The following is a 25,105-nucleotide window of genomic DNA, read 5'->3' as shown; positions in this document are numbered from 1 at the left end:
GTGTTCTGTTTTTAGCAATGTGTGTTTTTGATCGTAAAACTACACATTAAATGCAGTGTATTTTGATAGAAAAATACAACAAAATGCAGAATAAATATACATAAAAGTGAGATTGTGGATGTTCAACTCAATGCAGTTCCTCCTGTTGCCCTCCCAGACACATGGGGGCGCTGTGGCTCCCAGCGTCGCTCGTACAGACCCACTCAGACGTCCATGCAGTGTGTCAACAGAGCTCAGAGCAGTTTGTTCAGGAACAGGACTCTGAAGGCAGCTGTCCTCCTCCAAGCTCTCTTCTGTCAAAATGAACACCGAGCCTGTGGTCATCGTTGCTGCTGCGCGGACGCCGATAGGTAAAGTCGGATACCGGAAAAGTGCACATTTATTACAGGAAGTTTAGCATTTTCTGCTGCTAGTCTGTGCTGTCAGATTATCAGAGGCAGTCAACTCTGTAGTTATTCTGTTTTTTATTATTACTATTTTATTATTGTACTTATTTCATTATTGTTCCTCCGAGCAGCATTTCCTGGTGATTTTTTATTTTTTTTAATTTAGCAAAGTGGTGCGGTGTCCTTCAATTAAATACGCGGCGTCTTGCAGAGCTGTGATTGGCTGGTGTCAGTGTCCGGAGTGAGCTCTGGTCGCTGATTGGCTGACTGGTCGTAGTGCGACAGAGCGGCGTGTGCTCCTATTGGCTGACCGCGGGTCGTCCTGTGTGATGTGACTGATTTAATTTGTCAGGAAATCCACTGTTGTCTCAGTAAAGTCAGCACATCCAGAAAGGACAGTGGTATTATTAATAAATCAGAAAAATAACATCAACATCACTTCCGGTATTTCTGTCCTCAGTAGTTTAAGGAACATCAGTTTCAGTATCGTGTAAAATCACTTTATATTATTACCATGTACAACATGTTCATGTAGTGGGCAGGGTTTCACTTTTCATGTGTAATATTTCAATGTCTTGTCAATATTTCATTATCCTGATGTTACATTACTACCTCAGAATCACTTCTTATTGTCTTTTTTCAGCTTTTATTTCTTATTGTCGGTAAAGTATTGCACCTGTATCTCACTGCTTTTCCTCATGTTGTGACATTTCAGTGTCTAAACAATATCAGCAATGTTCTTCTTTGTCAGAATAATAATGTTTTTTGATTTAATTTCTCCTCACGTTGTCAGTTTACAGATGAAGTGTGTGATTTTGCTTCTGCAGCGGTTTTATAGCTATGTTTAGTTGCAGTGGTTGTTTAGTCAGTCGAACAGAAAGCCTGTTTGGTTTCAACAGCTCAAATTCAACATCTTTTGACTTTTGGACCGTTTTCTGATTCAATGAGGCATGTTAAGATATTTGGGCTTGTGAGGGACATTTTTCTCCTTTTTTCACATTTCAGAGACAAAAACAAAGTGAAGGATTTATTAAGAAAGATGCGCTATGTTAATGAAACGTTCAGCCTGCAGGGAAAAAAACTAACAAAAAACTGTGAAACCCACCAAACAGCTGGTTTTTAGAACCCAGAATCTTTACATTACTTATTTTTTGTTTTGGTTGTGTTCAAATCATTATAATCTGACGGTACAAAAATATAACTGATTAACAAATATTAATATTTTAAATCATTTTATCTCAACAGAGCATCACAGGATGTCTCTGTGATGCCACTTAAAGACATTTAAGCTACGATGTTAGCATTGAGGGCAGAGTTAATCTACTTTTTCTGCCTTAAAACCAAAATCAACAACATTTTCAAAAAGCATCTTATGATTTTGGTAAAGAGCAGAGTGTTGTCTGTGTAAAATGAACCAACAGGACCTTCACATGGTTGACATCCACTGATGATCATATAACACCTTTCTATGTTTTTTACCAAGGGTCCTTGAATGGCGCTTTGTCCACGGTGCCGCTCCATGACCTGTGTTCAGTCGTGATCAAGGACGTTCTGAAGCGGGCTGGGGTCAAGCCAGAGGAGGTCTCTGAGGTTATCATGGGACACGTCCTGACAGCAGGTAAAAGCTCAGCTCATAGATAAAAGAGGGGCAGAGGTCCAATATTCATGTGTCACATGATCATATATCAGCTCCAATTTCTATTTGCTTTGCTAGTTTTCCCTGTTCTGTCTTTCAGGTCACGGGCAGAACCCGGCTCGTCAGGCCAGCGTCGGGGCGGGGATTCCTTACCCCGTCCCTGCGTGGAGCTGCCAGATGGTGTGTGGCTCTGGGCTGAAGGCAGTGTGTCTGGGAGCTCAGTCCATTCTGACCGGAGAGTCCGCCGTGGTGGTCGCAGGGGGCATGGAGAGCATGAGCAGGGTGGGTGAAGATGTGAAACTGGAAACCGATCACGCAGTTTTAGAGTTCAACCGATGTATCAGTGGGCCGGTACTGGTTTATTACAGATAGAGTCGTGGCTTGATAATCCGACACTAAATGTAAAACCTTCTGTTATGTCGGATATCAAGGCTGTCGGATTGTCCAGACGGAGGTCCAGATACGAGGAGGGCTTGATGCTGGAAGGCTCATTAGTTGTTCATTATTGTTCATAGTTGTTATAATAACTAGTAGTTCTGGTCCCAGTAGAACTTTCTGCTCTCTGGATGTTCAGGCCCAATTAATGATGAATATCAGAATATTCTGTGCGGTCGGGGGACACTTCCACCCCGGGGCAGTGCTGTGCCGGGGTGGAAGTGTCCAGAACACACAGGCAGTACTTAGCTGCTGATGCTAGTTTAGTTAGCGCTCACACTTCTGTTTCCTCCATCGGTGGCGGCGGGGGAGTGGCAGATACGCTCCACCGTTACCATCCATGTTTACTTCCATAAACACTGAGCACGCTCGCTGCGTGTGACGTCGTCGTGTCCTCTTCTGCGCATGCGGGACACTTTTGGCTCGTATGAAGTTCACACAGCAGATCACATACAAGTCGCATTGAACTGGAAACGTGAAGGAAGTCACAAAGAAATCCTCATTGAGCATCAAGTCCTGCAGTGTGAACGTAGCCAATCTGTGGGATTGTTCAGTCAGATAAGAGTCACGACTGTATGTTGGTATCATCATATATGTTGTCCGATATTTGCCGATATGAAAACAGAACATAGAAAAATTAGCTTCTGGTAAGTTAGAAATGTTGTCTTCACATAATTTGTCCAGCAGGGCGCGCTATGACTGTTCACTCTGCAGCACATGTAGCAGAGTATCACAGCTGAGCAGATGCTGGTGCGAAGTAAAGCTTTGTCTTAATGCTAAGTTGCTAACTAAGAAATACACTGCAGGAAAGTAAATAAACAATGGTACTTACTTTCTCTAACACAGCCTGTATAAACACTATCAGCTGATACATCCATGTCAGAATTTCTTGTATCCGTGGCCCTGTAGACATGAGATCTACTTTTACGCCAATGCTTTTGGCTTTACAATGAAAACTGGCCATTTGTTGATTCATTACACCACCAGATAGGACCTGATTACACTGCTGCTGGTGCGATATCCACAGGTTAGCGTGTAGGGGTACAAATAGTGCTGTGTCCAAGATCACAGGAGGTTTTAACTGCTGCTTCTTTGTCTTCTCAGGCTCCTCACACAGTACAAATGAGGGCAGGCGTGAAGATGGGCGACGCCTCCCTGCAGGACTCCATGGTGGCCGACGGCCTGACGGACGCCTTCCACGGCTACCACATGGGAATCACAGGTCTGGACCTATCGGATAGTTTCCCGCAGCAGCCGGCACAGTGCTGCATATTACAATGTGTTCATCAGTATTTCTCGCTGTGGTGAATCTTTATCAGCTGAGAACGTGGCGAAGCAGTGGAGCGTGAGCCGAGAGGAGCAGGACCGCTTCGCCGTCCAGTCCCAGAACAAAACGGAGGCGGCGCAGAAAGCAGGATACTTTAATCAGGAGATCGTTCCCGTCATGGTGCCGTCCAGAAAAGGTCAGTTCTGTCGTGGTTTATTAGCTTAATAAGACAAGACATGTCCTCTGTGTTTGATGCCCACATGTTTCTTTCCCTCTCAGGTCCGGTGGAGGTGAAGGTGGATGAGTTTCCTCGACATGGCAGCAGCTTGGACAGCATGTCCAAACTCAGACCCTGCTTCATCAAGGACAGCAGCGGCACCGTCACCGCTGGAAACGCTTCAGGTTCCTTATGAACTCTGACGTACGTCTGCTGTTATCCAGCTGTTCTGTTGCAGTATTTAAAGTTGCTTTTGCCTTTTTATAGGTATCAATGATGGAGCAGCAGCAACAGTCCTGATGAGCCAATCAGAGGCTGTGAGGCGCAGCGTTAAGCCAATGGCCAGGATTGTATCGTGGGCTCAAGCTGGCCTCGAACCTTCGATTATGGGAACTGGACCAATCCCAGCCATCAGGAAGGCAGTGAGAAGCCGGCAGAGATAAACGTGGAATCTGCTTGTCTGTTTCTTTTTAATCTCTTTTCCTTTCACTGTCTCTCTCAGGTCGAGAAAGCCGGCTGGCAGCTGGACCAGGTCGACTTGTTTGAGATCAACGAAGCATTTGCTGCTCAGTCAGTGGCTGTGGTCAAAGAGCTCGGCCTGAACGCAGACAAGGTAACGCACCAGCGGCTATAACTTCACATCTGTCTCTTTAATGAAACACGTCGTTGTTAACTTTTCCTCTCAGAAGTAAATGTTTCTCACCTCAAGAACTGCAGTAAAAAAGTAAATGTTTGAGATCTACTCTATCAGAGTACGATGGAGTAGTAGGGCCACGTTAAGACAAATATTTTTCCACAGACTTCAAGAATAAAGTTGGTATTTTACAAGAACAAAGTTTGAATTCAAGGAGAGTAAAGATTCTCCTGGTTTGTGACACCGATGCTGAAGTACAACTTTACAAATGCTCCACAGCCCTCATTAAACTGTCCTCTTCTAAAACAACTGGTTTAACTGTGGAAAAACATTTTTCTTCATGTGGCCCTGATACTCCGTCCTACCAGAGCTGGTTTTCATGTAATGAGATTGTCTCTGTGCAGTAACCTGCTGACTCTCCTTCTGTCCAGGTGAATGTGAGCGGCGGCGCCATCTCTCTGGGTCACCCCATCGGCATGTCTGGCTGCAGGGTGCTGGTCACTCTGCTGCACGCCCTGCAGAGGACCGGAGGAAGTAAGGGCGTGGCGTCCCTCTGCATCGGAGGAGGGATGGGCATCGCCATGTGTGTGGAGAGGGTTTGAATACCTGACGCTACCCAACGGATTGCACTTCATCTCGTCGTTTTGTTTTTTTAATGGATAAGGGACATGACACTTAATGTTTACACTGCACAGTAAAAGATAGAGTTTACTTCTTCCAGCCAATGTGCTTGAGGCAAAAGGGAGTCTGTGTTGTGGTCTTTTCCAGCAGTAGCTCGCCATTCTCACTGTGACCTCCATTTAAATTCAACCTTCCTCAGGTTCTAGCTGTCGAAGACTTAATGTTAGATATCCTGTTGGTACGAATGCAACCTAATCTACTGTATGTACTGTGTCAGTAGTGATTTAAAATCCTTACAACCTGGTTATAGGTGTACTAACTTAGCACCGTGCTGCAGGTAGAAGACGGTTAAAAATAGATGTTTCCAGTTACCTATACAGCTGAAGAGTGAAACACTACAACTTTCGAGGCTAGCTATTAGCGCCCAGCGTGGACGACATGCTTCCGTGTCATCATTTTAAACTTGTGGTGTAATTTATTGATATTTGTTCGAGGCATTCCAGCATCTTTACATGTGGGACAAATGGACCTTCTCTCTCTGATCGATTGTGCAGAAAACAGCCTTGAAACACGGTTAAGTGCCAAAAGGTGAAGGACGCCAGCCTTCTCTGCTCTCGTGCTTCCTGTACACGGGCATGTTTGCAAACTGTTTCTCCTGTAATCTTACTGTTTGACATATCAATAATAAATAACATAAATAAGAAGCCATACTCTCAGAAGCTGTTGTGAAATCCCTTGAAGCCCACAGAATAAGCACAGCCAGGCCAGTTTGAATTACCAAATCAACGGTCATTTACAACCATTGGAGCTTTATTAAGTGTCCAAAAAAAACAATCACTTACAGTTCCTCTGGAAGCAGGAGGGAGTGGGAGAACAGTAAACAGGCAAAGTGCACGGCCTAACCTACAGCGACAGCCATGAGGAGCTCCTTATGCATAAATACAGACGTTGAACCTATGGGGACCCATCAGAGCCCCTTAACCCTCCAGAGATCCTGACTCCACGGCATCCCTGTACGAATGCCCGCCCTCCTTCGGCTCTGGGAACAGTTTGATGAGGTCGTCGATGCGGAGGATGGTGATGGCGGCCTCGGTGGCGAACTTGAGGCTCTTTGTCTTGACCATGGTGGGTTCGTACACGCCGGCCTGGCGGTTGTCTCTGGGTTTGCCGTTCACTAAGTCCAGACCAATCCTACAGGACAGAAAGGGGATTAGATGCAAAGTTTGGCACAAAGTTAAACTTGGAGCGAAACAACACGTCTTCATTTATTATTGTTCTTTGCAGGATTTTGTTGAACCATCTTTAAAAATCCAGCAGTTAGTTTTTTGCATTTGGACCACAGCAGAAGGACGCTGGTTGTCGGGGTGCAGCCACGATATATTCTTAATTATCTGAACAATAGAATAATTTCAGCTGTATTTGACATACAGCATCCTGAACCCGTGTTACCCACAAAGGCTCACTCGTCTACAGCATCAGTTTAGTACAGTCGTGACTCGATAATCCGACACTAGATGTAAAACCTTCTTCTATGTCGGATATCAAGGCTGTCGGATTGTCCAGACGGAGGTCCAGATGCAAGGAGGGCTTGATGCTGGAAGGCTCATTAGTTGTTCATCATTGTTCATAGATGTTATAATAACTAGTGTGTTGTTAGAACACTACGCATCGCTGGATTTCAGCCTAACTGACCGGTGTGATTGTTAATGGGCCGTCGGCTGACATCAAACGTAAATACGTTCAGACAGCAGCTGAAGTGACCCAAATCGTTTTTTTTTCTTCTCCTGTGCGACCTGGATCTGGTCTTTTCATGACAGTCTGAACAACACAGATCAGATTAATGTTGAATATTTGGTGCAGTCAGGGGGAGTGGAAGTGTCCAGAACACACAGGCAGTACTTGGCTGCTGATGCTAGTTTAGTTAGCGCTCACACTTCTGTTTCCTCCATCGGTGGCGGCGGGGGAGTGGCAGATACGCTCCACCGTTACCATCCATGTTTACTTCCATAAACACTGAGCACGCTCGCTGCGTGTGACGTCGTCGTGTCCTCTTCTGCGCATGCGGGACACTTTTGGCTCGTATGAAGTTCACACAGCAGATCACATACAAGTCGCATTGAAGTGGAAACGTGAAGGAAGTCACAAAGAAATCCTCATTGAGCATCAAGTCCTGCAGTGTGAACGTAGCCAATCTGTGGGATTGTTCAGTCAGATAATACGCCGTCATCCTGATTGGTGACATTAAATGTCATGTTGGAGTCAGAATCCAAGGCTGTCGCTATGTTAAGGCTGTTTTTATGGGTTCTGTTGGGTTTTCCTAAAAACATGTCGGATAGCAGGTTTAGGATTGTTAAGGGTCGATTATGGAGTCATGACTGTGTTTTGTAGTTGCTGAGATCGTGCCTAAAAACCTGAGCACACAGAGAGACAGAGCAGTTTGTAAGACTGACTGATGCTCAAATAAAAGGCAGGACTCACCATTTGAGATTCTTGCGTTCGGGGTTGACCTGAGCCTCGTTGTGGAAGGCCCGAAGCTTGGCCACCAGGTCGGTGGAGTCCTGTGCTGCGTTCACAGCCAGCGTCTTGGGGATGACGAGGAGAGACCGAGCAAACTCAGCGATGGCCAGCTGCTCTCTGGAGCCCTGGAGAGATGAAAAAAAGGGACGAGTTCAGTTTCAGCTTGGAGGGGTTTAAATCTAAAAACAGCTTTGAGTGTGACGTCTTGTCAGTGTAAGGCTCACCATGCTGGTAGCATAGTTCTCCAGGTAAATCGACAGCGCTGCCTCCACAGCGCCTCCTCCAGGAACCACAGACTTGGACTCCAGCACCCTCTTGACCACGCAGAGAGCATCGTGCAGCGAACGCTCCATCTCGTCACACATGAAGTCGTTGGCTCCACGCAAGATGATGGAGGCTGACGTGCGTGCTTTGGTGCTGATGAGATAAAAAGTTGGACAAAAACAGCAGCAGCAGCGTTAACAGAGGTCAGACTGTAAACTCTGGATGTAGAAAGATGTGAAGCACTTTTAATTCTGGTTTGAGAGTTGGGTTGGTATGAACGCAGGACACATTTCCAACATGTGAGAATTGTTTTGTTTTTGAGGATAGTGGACACTGACACATGACTGAAGCCTCTTCTTGCCTAAATTAAACTTGAAATGTGGTAATTAGTCACACGGGGTATCTCGTGTCAGCCAGCTTCACACTCAGAGATTTTCTCTGACAGCGTTTCTCGGACTGTTTCAGAGCTCATCTGTCAGCCTGTGTGACATGTTTTCTATCTGGTTTGTTTCCACAGATATTATGAAGCTGGTTTCAGTCACTACAAAATACTTTACAAGCCTACAGACATTAATGTAGGTGAAACTGGGCTGAATATAGACATGAACAAGCCCAACAGCCCCTAATGGTTCCCTGACAACAGAACAGCTGATGCTGTGAATGCACATCTCGTCCTTGAACATAAGACAGCCCTCAGCTCTTCAAATTTAATATCAAGAAGAAGAAAAAAACTGTCTCTCCGGGCTACAACAACTCAACACAGCTCCTGCCAGCACTGAACAAAAACTACTTGGACTCGGTGGAATGGGCCGTACTGACTGAACTATCCGACTCCACGTGGTTTTACGTCCAACGTCACCCACATAAAACATGGTAATGTAGCTGCAGTTCTTACTTCTTGACGAGGATGAGCTCGTCGTCACAGATCCGCTCCTGCACGACCTCCTCGGCCTGGCCGAGCATGGTGGCCTCGAAGGTCTCCTCCCCCTCCAGGTTGGTCAGAGAGGGGCAGACGGTGGCTGAGGATGGACAAACAATGGAACACAGTGGTAATCAGACACCTGGTGTAAACTCAAGACATGAAAACATGAAGACGAGTCATTCAAAACCCCATCAGCACAAACTGCAGCGTCCTTCTTACCTCCCGTTGCCTTGGCGATGCGTTTCAGGTCCCTCTTGAGAACCCTTCTCACTGCCATGGCTCCTACATCCACAAAATACTTCAGACACATATCGTCTATGCCGCCGGTGGTCAGGACGACGTTGGCGCCTGCTGCCAGAATCTTTTGGATCCTCTCCTTGGTGATATCAGATTCCCTGGAACCAAACGAACAGAAGACATCAACGCTGGTTCTCTTTTACATTGAATTCACATCTTGTTGTATTCAGGAGAAACAAACTACACATCTCATATACACACAGAATCAGTGTCCAGCTCACAGTCGTGGTCGTGCAGCTGACAGAGAAGCTGCTGCCTTAACTTGTGGCTGCTGCTGCTTTCTCCCACGCGTATCACTGTGTGAACTACGGTTTCAGCACCACAGCAAATTTAAATGGGATGATGTGAAAGAGTAAAAACCAAGAGAAGTATTCCACGACCCACCTCTGTCGGATCTGGTCGAGCTTCTCTGGGTCGCTGATAATGACCTGGACTCCCATCTTCATCTTTGTCTTCTGCAGGCTGAAGTCCAGGCAGGCGATCTTGGCATTGACGACACGCTTCACCATGCCTTTGAACAAAACACAACACAACTTAAAACATTAATAAATAAATAAAAACCACACCACGGTACACAACAGGGTGAGGACAAAAGGCAGGACGTTGTTTTTGTGTTTTACATCCAGCACTTATTCTACTGTCTGGCCAAAAGAAGTGCCGCAGCTTAGAAACTGCTGCGACTGAATTCCTCTCAGAGCCAGCGTACTGTCTCCCACGCGTATCACTGCGTACGCCATCAGGCAGGACGAAGCAGCAAATTTAAATGGGATTCTAATTAGCAGCAGTTGTGTTTGCATAATGTAGTCGTGCAAATCCTCACATTCACGTTTACATTCTGAGCATCTTCGTGACAAACCCACCTTGTGAGCCGACCGTGCAGTTCACAGCGTATCCGTTGACCAGGAAGCTCTCCTTCTGGCTGCGGCCGTGGGCCTTCAGCACGTTCACAGAGTTGATGGGATACTTGGCCACTCCTTTGCCGTCCACAAACTTCACAGCCATGGCGGCGTCCACCACCATGTTCGCAAAGAAGTCTGCATCACTGAAGGTTTGGGTTCAGGCAAATACATGCAAGAAGGGAACGAGTTCTTCTACACACATAAAATGTAAACGCTGCCAGTTACAAACTGTGCTCGTTTCCTGCCAGTTCACACACACACACACACACAGACACACGTCCAGGATACACTCCAATGATTTTGGAAGACATGGAGGTCTTGGCTGCGTTGATGAGGCATTCTCTGCCCAGGTCGTCTGTCCCAATGGTGAGGTTCTCATTAATGTAGCGCACTGCCTCTCTAGAAGATGAAGAAAAAACAAGTTTGATCATCAGAAAACTGAAACAAACCCAAACTCCTTGTCCTGATTTAAATAATGCGTTAGCGTCATCTTACTTGCAAGCCAGACGGTATCCACTGATGACCGACGTGGGATGAATCCTCTGCTTCACCAGCTCGTCTGCGCTCTTCAGCAACTCTGCAGCAAGAATCACCTTAAAGATAAAACACAAAGTACAGCGTAAGAAAAAACCTGGGGCTGGTTCCATTTTCCAACAGAGTGGGCTCACACGACGGGGATTTCAACCCTCCTGAAAAACTAGCATGAAAACTAGTCTGGGATCTTAGTGTGAGCCGCTGTTCAGCCGAGATTATTTGGTAATGTGAGGAGTTTACACACCCGGTCCTAATCCTCCCAAAGCGCTCTCAGGGCCGCCCCAGTGAGCAAATCAAACATGTCTGATATTTATGAGTTAATACCAAGACGGGATGGTTACTGAATGCGGTCACCAAGGAAAAACTCTTAGCTGAAGATATTAAAACCTCACATCCAGTACGTTTAGGCATCACTGCAGAGTATTATTAACATGATTACAGCAGTTTGTTGAACCACAGTTTCTACTTTATTTACATCCTGTGAGGTGGAGCGCTGCTCCCTGGTCGCTCCCTCTGGCACAAAATCTCATCAAAACATCCTGCAGCATCCTTCACTTTGTTCAAACCTTGTAGCGTGTGCATGTCTGATATTAGACAGAAGATTATTGTAAATGTCTCCTTATGTACAATCAGCTGTCAGAAGCTCTTCATTGTTGTCTTCTTGTCTGAGGTGTGTGTCGGTATGAACGGACAGAGTGTGTGTGTGTGTGCGGTACCTCGGGGAGGGTGGGAACAGTACAGGGTGGGTCTGAGAGTTCTGAATATTGTTTCATGACAGAACTGCTGTTTGTTACGAGTGTCAGTAACATCACCTCTGACTCTGTTTGGTTCTGTGCAAAACTAATAAACAAATTTGAATTAATTAAAACTCCTGCAGCATGAGCTCGGCCTTCGAGTACTTCATTAAAGCATCAACGACACTCTAAGTTATGGGGTTCACACTGTGCCATCGTTTCATTAGGAGTGGCAGAAATGAAGCTGCTCAACCCCTTCAGACACTGAAGGACAGTTTCTCTTTCCTGTTAGCATAGCCACACATCCGTAGTAGACGCAGATGCACGGTACTAAAACAGGATTTCACTTTCTGCAACTCTGTATAAAGCACAAACGCAGAGACAACACGTTAAACATCCTTCATGGTCTCTGTTTGGGGCTGCAGGTGGAGCAGTGGTTAGCATCATCGCCTCGCAGCTAGAAGGTAAGGACACCCGGGATCTTTCTGCGTGGAGTCTCCATGTTCTCCCCGTGCAGCGTGGGTTCTCTCTGGGTTCTCTGGCTTCCTCCCACAGTTTCTCTGTTTGTTGATGAAGAGCTCGTGGCAGCTACTCACCACAGACGTCGTCCCATCTCCGACCTCCTTGTCCTGCAGGTCAGCCAGTTCACACAGGACCTTAGCGGCTGGGTGCTCCACCTCCAGCAGCTTCAGGATGGTTGCTCCATCGTTGGTGATGGTCACGTCCTGTCAAAACCACACAGAGACAAGCCCGATGAGCGACCTACGCTCCTAATGTTTATGATCTTATAAGCATCCTGTTTGTTAAAGGTGCAGATATTCTCTAACGTGACACAGACCCCGATGTCGTCCACCAGCATCTTGTCGAGGCCAACGGGTCCGAGGGAGCTCTTGACGATGTTGGCGATGGATGCTGCGGCCATGACTGCACAGAAAAGAGGGAAGTCGTGACCGGCGGATACGAAATAATCCGTTCATTTAAAAGACAGACAGAGCATCTTTAGGTATGCAAGACTTAACTAGTAAAAACACTTTAGCTGTAGACATGTTCTGTCATTTTATTGAGCGGGGCGCACAGGCAGCTAGCCACACCTTCAGACCATGACAGTGTTGTTCTGTCCCATTAGCATAGCCCTCCATTCATCGTTATACGAATGGAAGGTACTGAAACGGGATTGCATGATTTCAATGAATGCTACCAGCGTTTTCTGTGGAAAAAACAGAGGGAAGCTTTGCAAAATACCACCAGAGAAGGAGCCGAGTCTGGAAGTTAACGGTAAAGTTAGCTAGCGTTAGCATTAGCCACACGTGTGTTAACGGGCAGTACATTAATCCGTCTTCCTGTCCTCCGGTATAAACGCACAGAGAAGCGGCTGCGCAGCCAGACAGCTAAAGACAAACAGCACGACGACTCACCATTCTGAGTGCGGACAGACTGGCCAGTCGTCCTCTGGCCGAGCACGTTTAACGGACCGTCTAATAGCGACATTTTGGACCACCACACAGCCGAGAAGAAAGGAAGCGGCGCGGTGCACTGTGGGTAAACCGGCGCCGAGCAGAAGCTTCGAGAAGAAACTTTACAAAAAATCTCAGGCTTTACAACAAGAAGGTCTTTAATTATGTTGTGTATCTCCACTTAAAATACGTAACGAAACTCTGCATTGATTAGTTTCCTCATCAGATTAAAAAAGAACATTTTTGGCAAGTTAGTTTCTATAAACTACATTTCCCAGCATGCCACAGAGCCGGCCTCATCCGCCTCCTCCTTCTTCTTCTTCTTCTTCTTCTTCTTCTTCTTCTTCCTGGCTGTTAGTGCGCCCTCTGCTGTTGTTTTTACTATGACCAATAGTATCGTAATATAAACACGTATTTTTTGTCTTTTGCTTCATTTCCTTCTGCCATTTTTTATTTTTTTTATTTTTTTAGGAATGTTTTTATTCTAGAAAAGCATCATTAATCAGGAATTAAAATCGTCAGTATTTTCAGCCCCGTATAAAACATTTAAATTAGCTTAAAGAATCTAAATTAGCCGTTTTCTGTATTAACCACTTTTTTCTTTTGTTTTATTAGTAAATCTTGATATTTGTAGCTGCAAAATGGGGCAAAATTCAGTGTAGAGCTACACCTGCTGAGAAGAATATACTATTATGTGTAAATATTTTATGTCCTTTCTTCAATTTTTTATGGTATTAAAAAAAATTCAGTAATTATTTTAGTAATTTTTTTTCTGTTAGGAGAAATCCTTACAATCATCAATTACAATTTTAAATATGATATGCTGTAACAGATTAAACTACCAGACCATAAAATTACAGGATTTGTTAGTTAAACAATACTTCTAGCAACAGAATAACAGTACCTGCTGGATAACTCATTCATATGTTTTCAAATCGAAATTTAATGCAAGAAACTCCAAGTATGTCATTTGGTGTTTTCCTGATGTGGACTTACAGCAAACAGAATAGTTCTGAGGTTTAGACTGAATCTAGAGATGCCACTTGGCTCTGTAATCATGACAAGTATTTATTATATTACATATATTATATTGTAGACATTACAAAAATCGTGTCAGTTAAGCTAGAAAAGCATCTGCAGATTAATCTATGAAGACAACTGTCCTTAGTTTCATCCTCATATAAAGGATTTAAATTAGCTTCTTACAGATTGATACAGTTTTCACACGGGGCCATTTTCCTGCATCAAACACTTTTACTTTTGTTTTACTTTTACTTGTAAATATTGATGCTGAATTTTGTGACAGTAAACACCTACTAGGAAAAGAAATACACTACTACTAGTACTCATAATAATAATAATACAGAGTAAGTTGGTATATTCAATCATAAAAGATCATTTTCACATAAAAGTTCCAAATATGTACATCAGTTCTTTTACTTATCTGTAACTACAGAAAACTGATTTTTGATTCCAAATAACAACTGAATTTGAAGATAGTTTGACTCTGAAGTTATCACAGGTATTTCTCACCATTCCCTGGTGTTTTAAATTACTGACAATTAGGTTAAAGAATGTAGAAAAAATGTGTAGATTCATTCATGACAATTATCTCCAGTTTGATATAAAACATTTAAATCGGCTGCTTGCTTTTATTTAATTACACTGATATATCAAAGGGACCATTTATTTCTGCATGAAACGTGCTTCAAGCAACTTCCTTAATTATACTTACATACTCTGTGTTACTTGTGTGTATTTATACTGTAGTATTAGCATTACTTTTACTCAAGTGAAGGACCAGGATACTGCACAGCTTTGCACAAATATACAGAGACTATAATATGCTGATGAATATTCATTAGCTTTTGCATCCAGTGTGGTGATGTTTTTATTAAGTGACAACCACAAAAACAGCAACAACATGAGTTTAATCAGATTTTATTACCTCCAATACATTGTTTTGTTGAGCGATGACAACTAGGCAGTTAAAAAAATACAGTACACTTAACTTAAACATCAAAGCATTGTAAAGCATACCTATGGCATACAAGAATAACTTTCCTAAAATGTACATCTTTACAAAGTGTTTACAAGTAAAATGTAAAAAAAGACAGAAAAGTGCAAAAAAAGAGTCAATAAAGACCGACAATCCCCACCAGTGAAACAGAGGACAAAAAAATCACAATGAAAAACAAACAAGAACATACTTCATATTCCTAAGCTGTGGTTGATGCACATCTCCTGATCTGAACCGTCGGCGTGTTGTTGTGCTTCTCAACGTCTGTGTTTCGGTGATTTAAGGATTAAGCAGTGCGTGACAGAAAAACTACCATTTTCTGAAAAATATTCACAGTATTTGATTCAAATTTTGTGAGTCCCTAAATTAAAATAAAACCATCTTTTTCTTTTTTAATAAATATGTTTTACTTTCATTTACAACCGGTCTGTGGCTTGCAGTAATAGTGACGAGGGGCAGTAACATGAGGATGCTTTCAAATAAATAAGTGATTTAAAAAAAAAAAAAGAAACGTGTGATAAAGACTGTGTGAAGGGAGATAAAACCAATGTGCTGCATGAACCTTAACGAAGTGACTGACGAGGATGTGAGTGTGACGTTGTGTCTGTGATGTGATATCAGTAGTGTTGGGAGCGTCCCAGGATGTAAACAAGTAAACAAACAGCTCGACATCTATTTGAGACAAAAAAATAAAATAAAATACACCAAATACAGAACTGTACTGTAGTCTTTGAGCTAACTCTCCTTTGTGGTCCCTCTTAAAAATTAAAATTAGCATGAATTAAAAAACTAAAACACATCATCTAGCTGCTGAGATGAGTATTTCGCTGACGGATGCCCCCAGACTATTACACGTTAAAAACACGTCTGATTTGCTCACAGATTGTAAATAAATATGAACTCCTATGCTTTCTTATAGATTATCTAAAATATCAGCATCTTCTCTTGATTTTTTTTTTAGTTTTTTAGTTTTTAAAGCAGGACACCCTACTGGTAGTCGGCAGAGTGACGAACAATAACTTCAGATAGACTCAAAGGTCTAAGTCTAGTTATACTTAATCTAACAGATCGTTTAATAGCCGTGTAACGTGTTTTCTGTTTGTTTTGCTTAAAAAGCTGCTAAAAGTGACAAACTAGCCCGTGTAGCACATCTGAACTGTAAGTCTGTAAAGCTGCTTGTTCTGAACTGTCTGATAGTGAAAGCACGATTTAAAAAAACAAAAAACCAACGCTAGTGGTAGCTGTGGTCGGCCTCTCCTATCTGGGTTAAGATTAACTAGAGCTGCAGTTAAAATAACCTTAAGAACGAAATTAAAAGAAAGGGATCGTGGTCGAAGAGGTTCTCCTGACATGTGGAGAGAAGACCTGCCAGATGTGTGACGCTTCCATAAAAGATGATTTATCGCTTTAGGAACACCCTGAACTACTGAACAGCTTCCTATCGTCTCTACATACAGTTTGAGTTCCTTTGTTCATCTTCATTCACCGAGCGCCTTTCTGTCTCTGCTTTGAGAACATCTGGCAAACTCTTCCTGCCGGATCTGAGGGAAGTGCTAACGCAGGCTTTGATGTGGCGTTTTGACCGTTAACAGTAACGAGTGTGTTGTCCTCTGAAGCCTGTAACAGAGTGTGTGTCGTCACAAACACGGCCGTGAACAAAGAAACTGCTTCTGCTCTATGCTGACAGATGTTTGTGAGATGTTAGTTTATGACGTAGGAACAGATGTGGAGCGTTGAAGCAGCAGCAGCAGCAGCAGCGCCCCCCTGTGGTGCGATACGCTGTGTGTTATATTTGGCTTGTTGTTCAGGCGAAGCTGCTGGAGCTCAGACACTGAAACTTCTCCCTCAGAGACTGGACGATGTTGGGTTGGTTCTGCTGCGGTTCGCTCCACAGGTACTTTTCCAGATGCTCCCGGTTCAGAGATCTCAGCGGGTCGCAGGAGCGGACCGGGGTGGACGGCAGACTCTGAGACTGGACCAGAACCCGGCTCTGACCGGAAAGGACGGCCGAGCTGCCGTTTCTCTGCACCAACCTGTCCCGCTCCTGTTCGCTCTCGTCCTCCGAGCGGATCTCCACGTAGTCGTCGTCGTCTTCCCCATTGTCCTTGAAGTTGGCCAGGTAGTTCTGGGTGGCCGTGAGGATGCTCAGCGCAGAATCCCGGTTCAGGACCACCACGTGTTGGCCGTCGTGCAAAGTGAGCTCCGACTGGCCCTGGCTAAACCGCTCTGGGAGGCTGCTCTGCCGGCCGGCCCGACCCAAACTGGGGCCGTGAAGTCTGTCTGTGGATCGATCCACTGCGGGTCCGTTACACTTGAGTCCAGACTGGTGGTTCTTCTCCTGCTGCTGGCTGCCCAGAGAGCCGACCGACTGGCAGTGAGCGGGCGGGGGGGACTTGGAGGAGGGCGAGGACGGCGCGTTGAAGGAGGGATGTCTCTTAATGGAGCTGTACACGTGCTCCTCCTCCTTCTCGCTCGGCGCCGACACGCACGAGCTCCACCTCTGCGACGGCGGGGTGGTGGGGGAGGACGGGAAGGTCTTGAGGGAGGGGATGGAGCAGGAGGAGGTGAGCCGGCACTGAGGGGTGGAGGACGCCCGGGCGTCCCCGACCTCGCTGGACGAGGAGACGAAGCTGGCCAGCTCCCCGTTGCTGTAGGTGGAGTGGAGCCAGTCGTCGTCCAGGGAGGTCTCGGGCATGGACGGGGAGGACGGCAGCCCCGGGTGGCTGTGGTGAGGGGCGGCGGAGGTCTGACCGGGGCAGTCCTTGAACATCACCTGGTCGTAGAGCTGGGAGTACTCGGCTATCCTCGCACCTGAGGAGGAAAACAGAGGACGTTAAAAACAGACAGAATACAGTTGTTCAGCATTTTGGAGGAAACAGAAGAAACATATAAAAACAGGATCCAAGCAAAGTGTGAAGATGCTTATTTACAAATATGTAGAAACACTGGCATTGGTTAGATGAACTCTTCTGTTGTAGTCAGATCTTAAAAATGACGTAATGAGCTAAAAAAACAAAAAAAAAAAGAAAGCTAGAAACTCCACAGAGAGAGAACCTGAAGAGTTAGGAAGCATCCTCCTTCACCCAACAGCCATTTGATCAGTTGTCTTTCTATGTAATTTTTCAATGCACCACTCTATTTTTTTCTTTATTCTTTCTATTTATTTTATCCAAACTTGAAGTGAATGTTAGAGCTGCAATAACTAGTCAATTAATCAAGAAATGGAACATTAATCCACCTGTGTCACTGTAATTGTCATATTTCAAGAAAAAATACCAAAATATTCTTTGGTTTTCTTGCTTCATATGTGGCAGTACGTTAAATATGTTGGGTTTTAGACACATCGGAGAGAATAGTGTAGCCTCTAAGGAGCTATGAATGATTAAATATTGATGTCAATCCAATGTTGTAATCAGTAACTGAGAAAATAACATAAAAATCAGATAATCAGAATAACCAGATTAAGTGAATCTCCACTGATCTGATCTACTGACAAAGACATCAGCCTTTTCAGGAGCCTGGGGTACTGGCCAGATGTTTCTATAAGTATAAAACACAACTTTCATCTGGTTGAAGGTAAAGTACAGGCAAAGATCTGCCCTGACTTCCAGCACACATTGGAGCTGAACATAAATAGTTTGCTTCACCTATGGCTGCACCGCCTTGCTTCTTCTCCTCCAAGATGGCGGCGAGGTCCTTCTGCTTCTTCTCTGCTCTGGCCCGACTACACGAGTCTCCGGGGTCCATGCTCCTCATGCGCAGCAGCTGGTTGGCTTTCTTGATCTTCTGGCTGTACTGCCGTGCCATCAGGAACACGCGGCTCTTGGTTTTGTCCATCAGCTCCAGGGGAAAGTCCACCGACTCTCCCAGGAGCAGAGAGGAGGACGCCAGGGGCGAGTCCAGACCCGCCAGCTCCCCTGGAAACAAACTGTGGAGGTCCTTGATGGAGGTCTCTCTTGGAGAGGTGCTTCGTGGAGGAAGCTCCACCAGATCGTCGTCCTCCAGGCGGAAGCTGCCGCTGCTGAGGCGAGCCAGTCTGTTGCGGATGCTCTTCACGGTGCCTGGGAGGGGCTCCGGCGTGGCCGGGAGGGGCCGCGATGTGGGAGCAGGGCTGTGGTTTTCTTCCTCAGTGGTGCTTTCACTTAGAAGATCTGGAAGGTTGATAACTGGGATGGTGAAGGACGGTGTGGAGGTGACAGGCGGGTGTTTGGGCTGATTTGCTGGGGGGCTCTTGGGCAGGGGGCCGGCTGCTGGAGGACTGACTACAGGAGCGCTCTTTGTAGGACTGTTCTTGACAGACGAGGACTTCTTTGGCGACTCGCTGGCGCTCACAGGGAACGCAGCAGGAAGTCGATCAGCCTTCTTCTCGTTGTTCTTGATGTAGTTTTCTAAGTCGTTCCAGATCTCATCGACGTGCTCGGACATCTTGTCTCCTTTCTGTGAGCGCTGGGGAAACGTCTCAGAGGCAGAAGACGAGGAATAATCTGGCTCAGAAGAACACGGAACAGCACAGGAGGCCTCTGTTCCTTCATCCTCTCCAAAGTGGAGGCTCTCCTCAGAAACAAACCCTCCCAGACTTCCAGTCAGGTCCTGCTCCGAGGCCAGCAGACTGTCCCGCTCTTGTTTGAGTTTGCTGCCTTCACTGATTCCTTTGAGCTCTGTGGACGGTGGCTCCCTAAAGCAGATGGTGTCATAGATATTCTCCTCCACGATCTTCAGCTCACATGTTCCAAACGCTTTCCCTTCCTGTGTGGAGGAGCGGTTGCTCTCCGATGAATCGTCCGGTTCGATCGTGGACTCTGTGACCACCGGAGCACTTGGTAGCCTTTCTGTTTGGCCCTGGGAACCTTGTGCATCTGCAGACGGCTCCTTCCGTGACTGGCTTTCTTCAGGATCCCTTCTGATGAGGCCCATGCTCTTCAAGTCCTCGTAGCTGATGTTGTCATACACGTTTTCAATATCGTCTATCGTCAGTTGCTCGGCTGAGGATGAGCCGGACATGTCATTGCTGGATGATTCGGTGTGGATCACCTCCAGGTTGCTGTGATCGGTCTGCTCGTCTTCAGGACTCTCTCGGGGCTCCGTGGCCTTCTCTCCTGCACTGCTCGCCCTCCGCAGGACTCGGCCGTTACTGGGTGGAGGGTCGATCTGCACCGTGGGCACCTGCTCCACATGCCAGCTGCAGGGCCGAGCGGTTTTGGGCAACGACGGAGCCTCCGACCTCTCCGAGGGCACCTCTGGTTCTGGCGCGCTGGGCTCTGTGGGAACAAACATCTGGTAGATGTCCTCGTCCTCGTCGTCGGGCTGCATGGTCCTCTGGCGGGTCGGGAACATGGCCCTGCGAGCCCGGTGGTCGGCCCAAATGTTCCTCACAGAGTTGTCGCTCTCTGTGACTATCACGGAGGGGATGGGGGTGTCTGGAGGTTCCTCTGTCACTCGAGGTGTCCGGAGCAGCGGCGGGTGGTGACTTCCTTCCCTCACCAGGGACTCTCTGGCTCTCTGAGGTACAGGAAGGTAGAAACAGGTTGGTTCACATGAGGCGAAGACAGGACAAACTGATTACATTTCTCATCTATTACAATGAAGCTGTGAATCAGAACTGTACCTGCAGGTCGGAGGCGCTCATGTTGAAGGTTTTCCACTGTTCTATGCTATCAACAGACGCCTGAGGGTTCAGCCGCTTCCTGCTGCTTTTGCCAGGAACTCGCAGCCTCTTTCCGCCTCCCTACATGCAGAGTCGTCAGCATTAGCAACATGTTTGAAGGGAAAAGGATGAACATGGAATCAAACTATCCACTAAACTATTAAAATGAGACATAACGCATGATTTTAAGACACCGTTATATAACATGGACGTTTTTTTCCATGAACCCACCAGACCGCTGTCATCCTCGTCGTCGGCGTCCTGCTGATGATGCTCCTCCCCCTCCTCCCTGTCGCTGTGGTCGTAGTGGTCGCCGGGATCCAAGGACTCCTGTGATTGGTTGATGAGGCTGCGGCTGCGACCGATAGTGCCCAGAGCCAGCTGGGACACTGGAGACAGCAGGGTGGCACCTAGACTGGTTCTCTGGAGGGGAGCAGAAGGAGTTCGGTTTTAGAAAAAAGTCTGTGTGATAGTTTGTGCGTTGAAGCTGCTCGTCATCTTTGGGTTTAGCTCACCTTTTCACCGTCAGTGTTGGCAGCGTTCTGCTTCGCATTCTTCAGTAATTTGGAAAGAGGTTCTGGGAAGACAGAGAAGTGACTTCATGATGAATCCTTAAAGTTCAGCTGTTTGTGCATGTGGCTGTTTTTGTGCACATTGAACAAGGAGAGCAGCGTTTTTAATCCTCATCATCTGGTTTTGAAAAACATTAAGTTCACACACGTGGCTTTTCAGAAAATATTTTTCACCTTTCCTGCGTCCTCTGCGAGGAGTGGGGCCTTCCTTGGTTTGAGGGGAATCCTTCTTGTCACCGTCGGGGCTGTAATGAAACCCGGGATGATCTGGAGCAAAGACAGAAAAGATATACATAAAAATATGCTAATTAAAAAATATTAAGTGTGATTATATTTGCAGAAAAAAGAACATTAGGATTAAAATATACAGCAGAGCAACACAAACACCGTGTAAACTGACACTTACGCATTGCATCCATCTCCAGAATGGCTTGCTTGGCCTAGAATTCAATAAAAACAGGGAGAGGTCAGCAGGTTCAAGACTCAGAGTTTTGTTTTATTCACATGCTCACACAGATCAGGCAGCTATACGACCAACGAAGCCAAAATCTGACACTAGGTGGTGCTACAGTACAGTCTTGACTTAACAATTTGCGAGCAGCAGCTTTATGGGATCACTGTTAACTTTCTCAGTGACTCCAGAGAGAAATCCTCAGTTTCCACTTTCACTTGACAAACGAGCAAAAAACAATCAGAGCACATGAGAGAAGAAAAGAAGCAGAGATAAAGAAATATGGAGAGAAGAGGAGGAAGGAAAGACGCTTCCAGCACATCCCACTCAAAGCCTGTGATTGCACAATCGGTGAGCGCGGAGGGCAGATGTCTGCCGTCTTACCTTGGCAGGGATTTTGGCAGGATGGTTTTCAAGTATGAGTCTCTTCAGGTGTAAGATCCACATGCGCTTGTCTTGCTGTGATTTGGCCTGAGGGCAAACATCAGACAGACGGTAAGGTCATGCATTCACTTTGAAGGCAGCAGACGAGGTTGGGACGAATCCTGAAGCTTTTGGAGAATGGCGTTCTTACATCACACATCAGTAGCTTTTCTTTTTCAGCGCAGCGGTAAGGAAACTACAATGACCGGCATGAGCCTTTAAACGCTCAACATGTCTGAGCGCCTCGCTGAGCCCGGCCTGGATGCTCCACAAAACAATCACACACCTGCAAATAATCATTACATTCCTGCACCTTGCTGCCGGTGGCTCTGTTTCTAAGCATGTAAAAGTGTTTGATGATTGTTGTGACGAGAGCTTCTTATGTAACGGCGTCTTACCTGGACCGTGTGCTGCAGTTTGGGGTTCTTGTAGTGAAACACACTGAAGCTCAGCGGTTCTTTAGGAATCACTTCCACCAGCATCAGGTTGCAGCACTGGAAAGGACAGAGAGGAGGTGGTGTTAAAAACACGGAAACCTTCATCCATGTGGTGCTTCTGTAGGACGAGGACTGACCAGGATGTGAGCCTTGTACGTGTAGGTTTCTTCTCGTTTCTTGGTGATCAGCAGAAGCTTGTCAAAAAGGAAGAGAGTTCTTTCGTTTTTGGCTCGCTGCAGACGAAACGTTCCTTCGAGAACCAGCTCTCCGTAGCCGATCAGATCGGGACCCTTCCAGTTGGTCAGCAGGCTCTGGATTTCCTGCAGCAACAACAGAATCACAGAGAGTCTAATAACTTTGTTTGTTTTAACCGAGAGCTGGAAAAACAATCACACAGTTGTAATGGAAAGAGAAGATTTTTAAAACAGGCTTCATCAGAAGAATGAACTTCTGAACCTCAGCAAATAAAAGTTCAGTTGAACTGATCCAGTTTGTCAAAAGACAAAAGAACACACGGGTCCAAGTACAATAGGAGCTAAACAGGGAAGATGCTAAAAAATGAATAACTATAAGCTGTAACAGCTCTTTTTAAGATATGGCAGCACATCTACTTTAGTATAGGTGAGTACAGAGAGTGAGTGTTTTGCTGTTAAATAGAGGAAAACCAGACCATAAAAACAAAAAGGTTTACAGAAAATTAAAAGGGAAGTCGATGAGAACAAGAAAACAAATAATAATAATGAAAAAGAAAAGAAACTGTCGGGCCGGTGCTTTCTCTGGACTCTCAGTGTAAATGTTTCCACACATTCCTGCGTTCATCTCACCATCCCGTCTCCCCGCAGATAAAAGAAACAAGCTTCCCTTTTATGTGTCCTCCTTATGCAAGGCCATCATTAGCTCAGTGGAAAATGCTCTGACTTGCGTAAGACGCGGGGAGTTTCGGGGCCTTGGCCGGCTCAAACCTAGAGTTCACATAACTGTTCTGCGAAACAATAAAAGATTTGGCTCCTCGAAAGGCTTTGAAACTACCATTTCTGTTCTAGTCGGTGAGAGATACTGAAGGAATGCAGCGTACATCGTCACGCCCTCGACGTGTCAGGGACTCAGCAGGGAGCCAGTGGAGGACACCGACCGCTCCACAGGATATTTTTAGCCATCTGATGATTGTATTTTGTGTGTGCGAGTGCTTGTTGTACCTGCAACCTGACAGCATGCTCGTGCTTCCTCTTCATGTCGTTGATGTGCCAGGCCACTCTCTGCATGGTGTCTATGGCTTCCTGCACAACCTCATAGGTCTCTGTGTCCTTCTCCATGTGGTTGGCTATCTCCTGCACAGGCAACACATGCACTGTTAGTCAGCATTTGCACACAACGCATGCACAAACACTTACATACACCAATGTGTTGTTTTTCTGTCCATGGACGCGATGCATGCACTCCGATGCAAGCGCAGACACAGGAACACGCACACTGAGCGCCATATGTCTAAACATTTGGCTTCTCAAACGGCGCTGAGTTGGAAGCCGAGTCGAAACGTTGCTACTTAACCGTGCATGCGTTTGCACTGCTATAGATTAAAAACACCAAATGTGCGCCTGCATGTACATTTCTGCGGCTGGAGCGTCTGTATGTTAGTGTATGTTTGCGACAGACGGACGTACGTGCAGCAGCAGGTGGTACTTGAGGATCCTCTGCACTGGCTTGAGCAGGTAGGAGCCCAGGGGCAGGGAGTGCCTCAGAGATTCTTGGCGCTCGCGGAAAAACTTGGCCAACGCCTTATTCCTCATGCACTCCGTGAGCACAGCCACCGACCTGTGGAGACAAAACGCAGCAAAAGTAAGATGTCAGGGATGTGCGGCAAAGCATAATTTGACACTAATGGCAGGTGACAGCTGTATTATATGTCTTGAAAACCACACTAAAAAAATAAAAAATCACCTAATTGGGCAGAAACTGCAAAACCACAGAGGGACTATCAAGTCAAAGACACACGTGAGCACACATGAAAACATCTGAACAGGACGGACAGACATCGGCATTCAACTTTCAGCCTGGACGGTACAGTTAAACCAACATTAGGTTAACGGTGTGTTATTCTGAATGGCTCGTAAAATAATGCACAAAATAATATTTAAGTCATAATGTGCATAAATTTCAGCTGTGTTTATGTATCAGTCTAGAGGATCCATGCACGCTGGAAGTAGGAATGTGAGAACTTCCTGAATCTTGAATCTTTGCACGTATAGATTTCCAAATACATCCTCTACTGATCATCAAGCACCAGATGCCTAATAGCGTTATAGATGCTTTCATTGTGAGGGGTCGCCTTCGTTAACAAATCTCTGCCTCATATTCTAGTGAAACAGCAGCACTTTACAACCTGGTAGGAGCCAAATCCACTGCTCAGTGGAGCTCGCTTGCTGTGTGACCTACTGAAGAAGAAAGAGCTTTTTCACAAACCAACGGAGGCTGAATGTGTGTGTGTGAGATTACACATGCACAGTGGAAAAAGACAGAGAGAGACAGTTGTGAACTTGTCTCTGTCTTCTGCGTCTCGCGCATGTGTGTGTGTGTGTGTGTGTGTGTGTGCACACGCACGTGCACGTCTGCATGTCTGAATTCCAGTGCAGCTCCACACAGGCCTCACATTGTTCTGAGGAAACCCGACCTTAGAGCTCAGTATGACCAGGATACATCTACAGCCGCTGCCTGTGTGTGTGTGTGTGTGTGTGTGTGTGTGT

At 45.9% G+C, this 25,105-nt stretch overlaps 3 protein-coding genes across 3 annotated transcripts in view; 1 reads left to right on the top strand and 2 right to left on the bottom strand.

Annotated features, from left to right (window-relative positions):
- Nucleotides 1-247: 247 nt before the first annotated feature.
- acat2 (acetyl-CoA acetyltransferase 2) lies at nt 248-5,894 on the top strand. Its single transcript, XM_008296049.1, has 9 exons — nt 248-350; nt 1,870-2,004; nt 2,123-2,304; nt 3,562-3,679; nt 3,777-3,920; nt 4,004-4,126; nt 4,209-4,363; nt 4,444-4,554; nt 5,007-5,894. The coding sequence occupies exons 1-9, from the start codon at nt 302-304 to the stop codon at nt 5,175-5,177; spliced, it is 1,188 nt and encodes a 395-aa protein (XP_008294271.1). The 5' UTR covers nt 248-301; the 3' UTR covers nt 5,178-5,894.
- Nucleotides 5,895-5,964: 70 nt separating this feature from the next.
- tcp1 (t-complex 1) lies at nt 5,965-12,887 on the bottom strand. Its single transcript, XM_008296045.1, has 12 exons — nt 12,779-12,887; nt 12,202-12,287; nt 11,960-12,088; nt 10,591-10,688; nt 10,384-10,494; nt 10,057-10,238; nt 9,581-9,707; nt 9,119-9,294; nt 8,873-8,996; nt 7,938-8,130; nt 7,675-7,838; nt 5,965-6,387 (listed from the first exon to the last, which is right to left on the bottom strand). The coding sequence occupies exons 1-12, from the start codon at nt 12,849-12,851 to the stop codon at nt 6,174-6,176; spliced, it is 1,677 nt and encodes a 558-aa protein (XP_008294267.1). The 5' UTR covers nt 12,852-12,887; the 3' UTR covers nt 5,965-6,173.
- Nucleotides 12,888-14,742: 1,855 nt separating this feature from the next.
- The window catches only part of LOC103367881 (pleckstrin homology domain-containing family G member 1), a 36,340-nt gene continuing 25,977 nt past the window's right edge, over nt 14,743-25,105 (bottom strand). The window contains exons 6-17 of the mRNA XM_008296044.1: nt 24,026-24,176; nt 23,561-23,692; nt 22,502-22,684; nt 22,326-22,421; nt 21,889-21,975; nt 21,460-21,493; nt 21,228-21,320; nt 20,997-21,058; nt 20,713-20,904; nt 20,443-20,562; nt 18,485-20,336; nt 14,743-17,648 (exon numbers count right to left, since the gene is read on the bottom strand). Coding sequence (XP_008294266.1) covers nt 16,642-17,648; nt 18,485-20,336; nt 20,443-20,562; nt 20,713-20,904; nt 20,997-21,058; nt 21,228-21,320; nt 21,460-21,493; nt 21,889-21,975; nt 22,326-22,421; nt 22,502-22,684; nt 23,561-23,692; nt 24,026-24,176 — 4,009 coding nt within the window. The 3' untranslated portion in view covers nt 14,743-16,641. The remainder of the gene's footprint in view (nt 17,649-18,484; nt 20,337-20,442; nt 20,563-20,712; nt 20,905-20,996; nt 21,059-21,227; nt 21,321-21,459; nt 21,494-21,888; nt 21,976-22,325; nt 22,422-22,501; nt 22,685-23,560; nt 23,693-24,025; nt 24,177-25,105) is intronic.

The sequence above is a fragment of the Stegastes partitus genome, unplaced genomic scaffold (assembly GCF_000690725.1).
Source record: "Stegastes partitus isolate 25-593 unplaced genomic scaffold, Stegastes_partitus-1.0.2 Scaffold1097, whole genome shotgun sequence".
NCBI lineage: Eukaryota > Metazoa > Chordata > Actinopteri > Pomacentridae > Stegastes > Stegastes partitus.
This window is presented reverse-complemented; position numbering and strand designations above follow the sequence as displayed.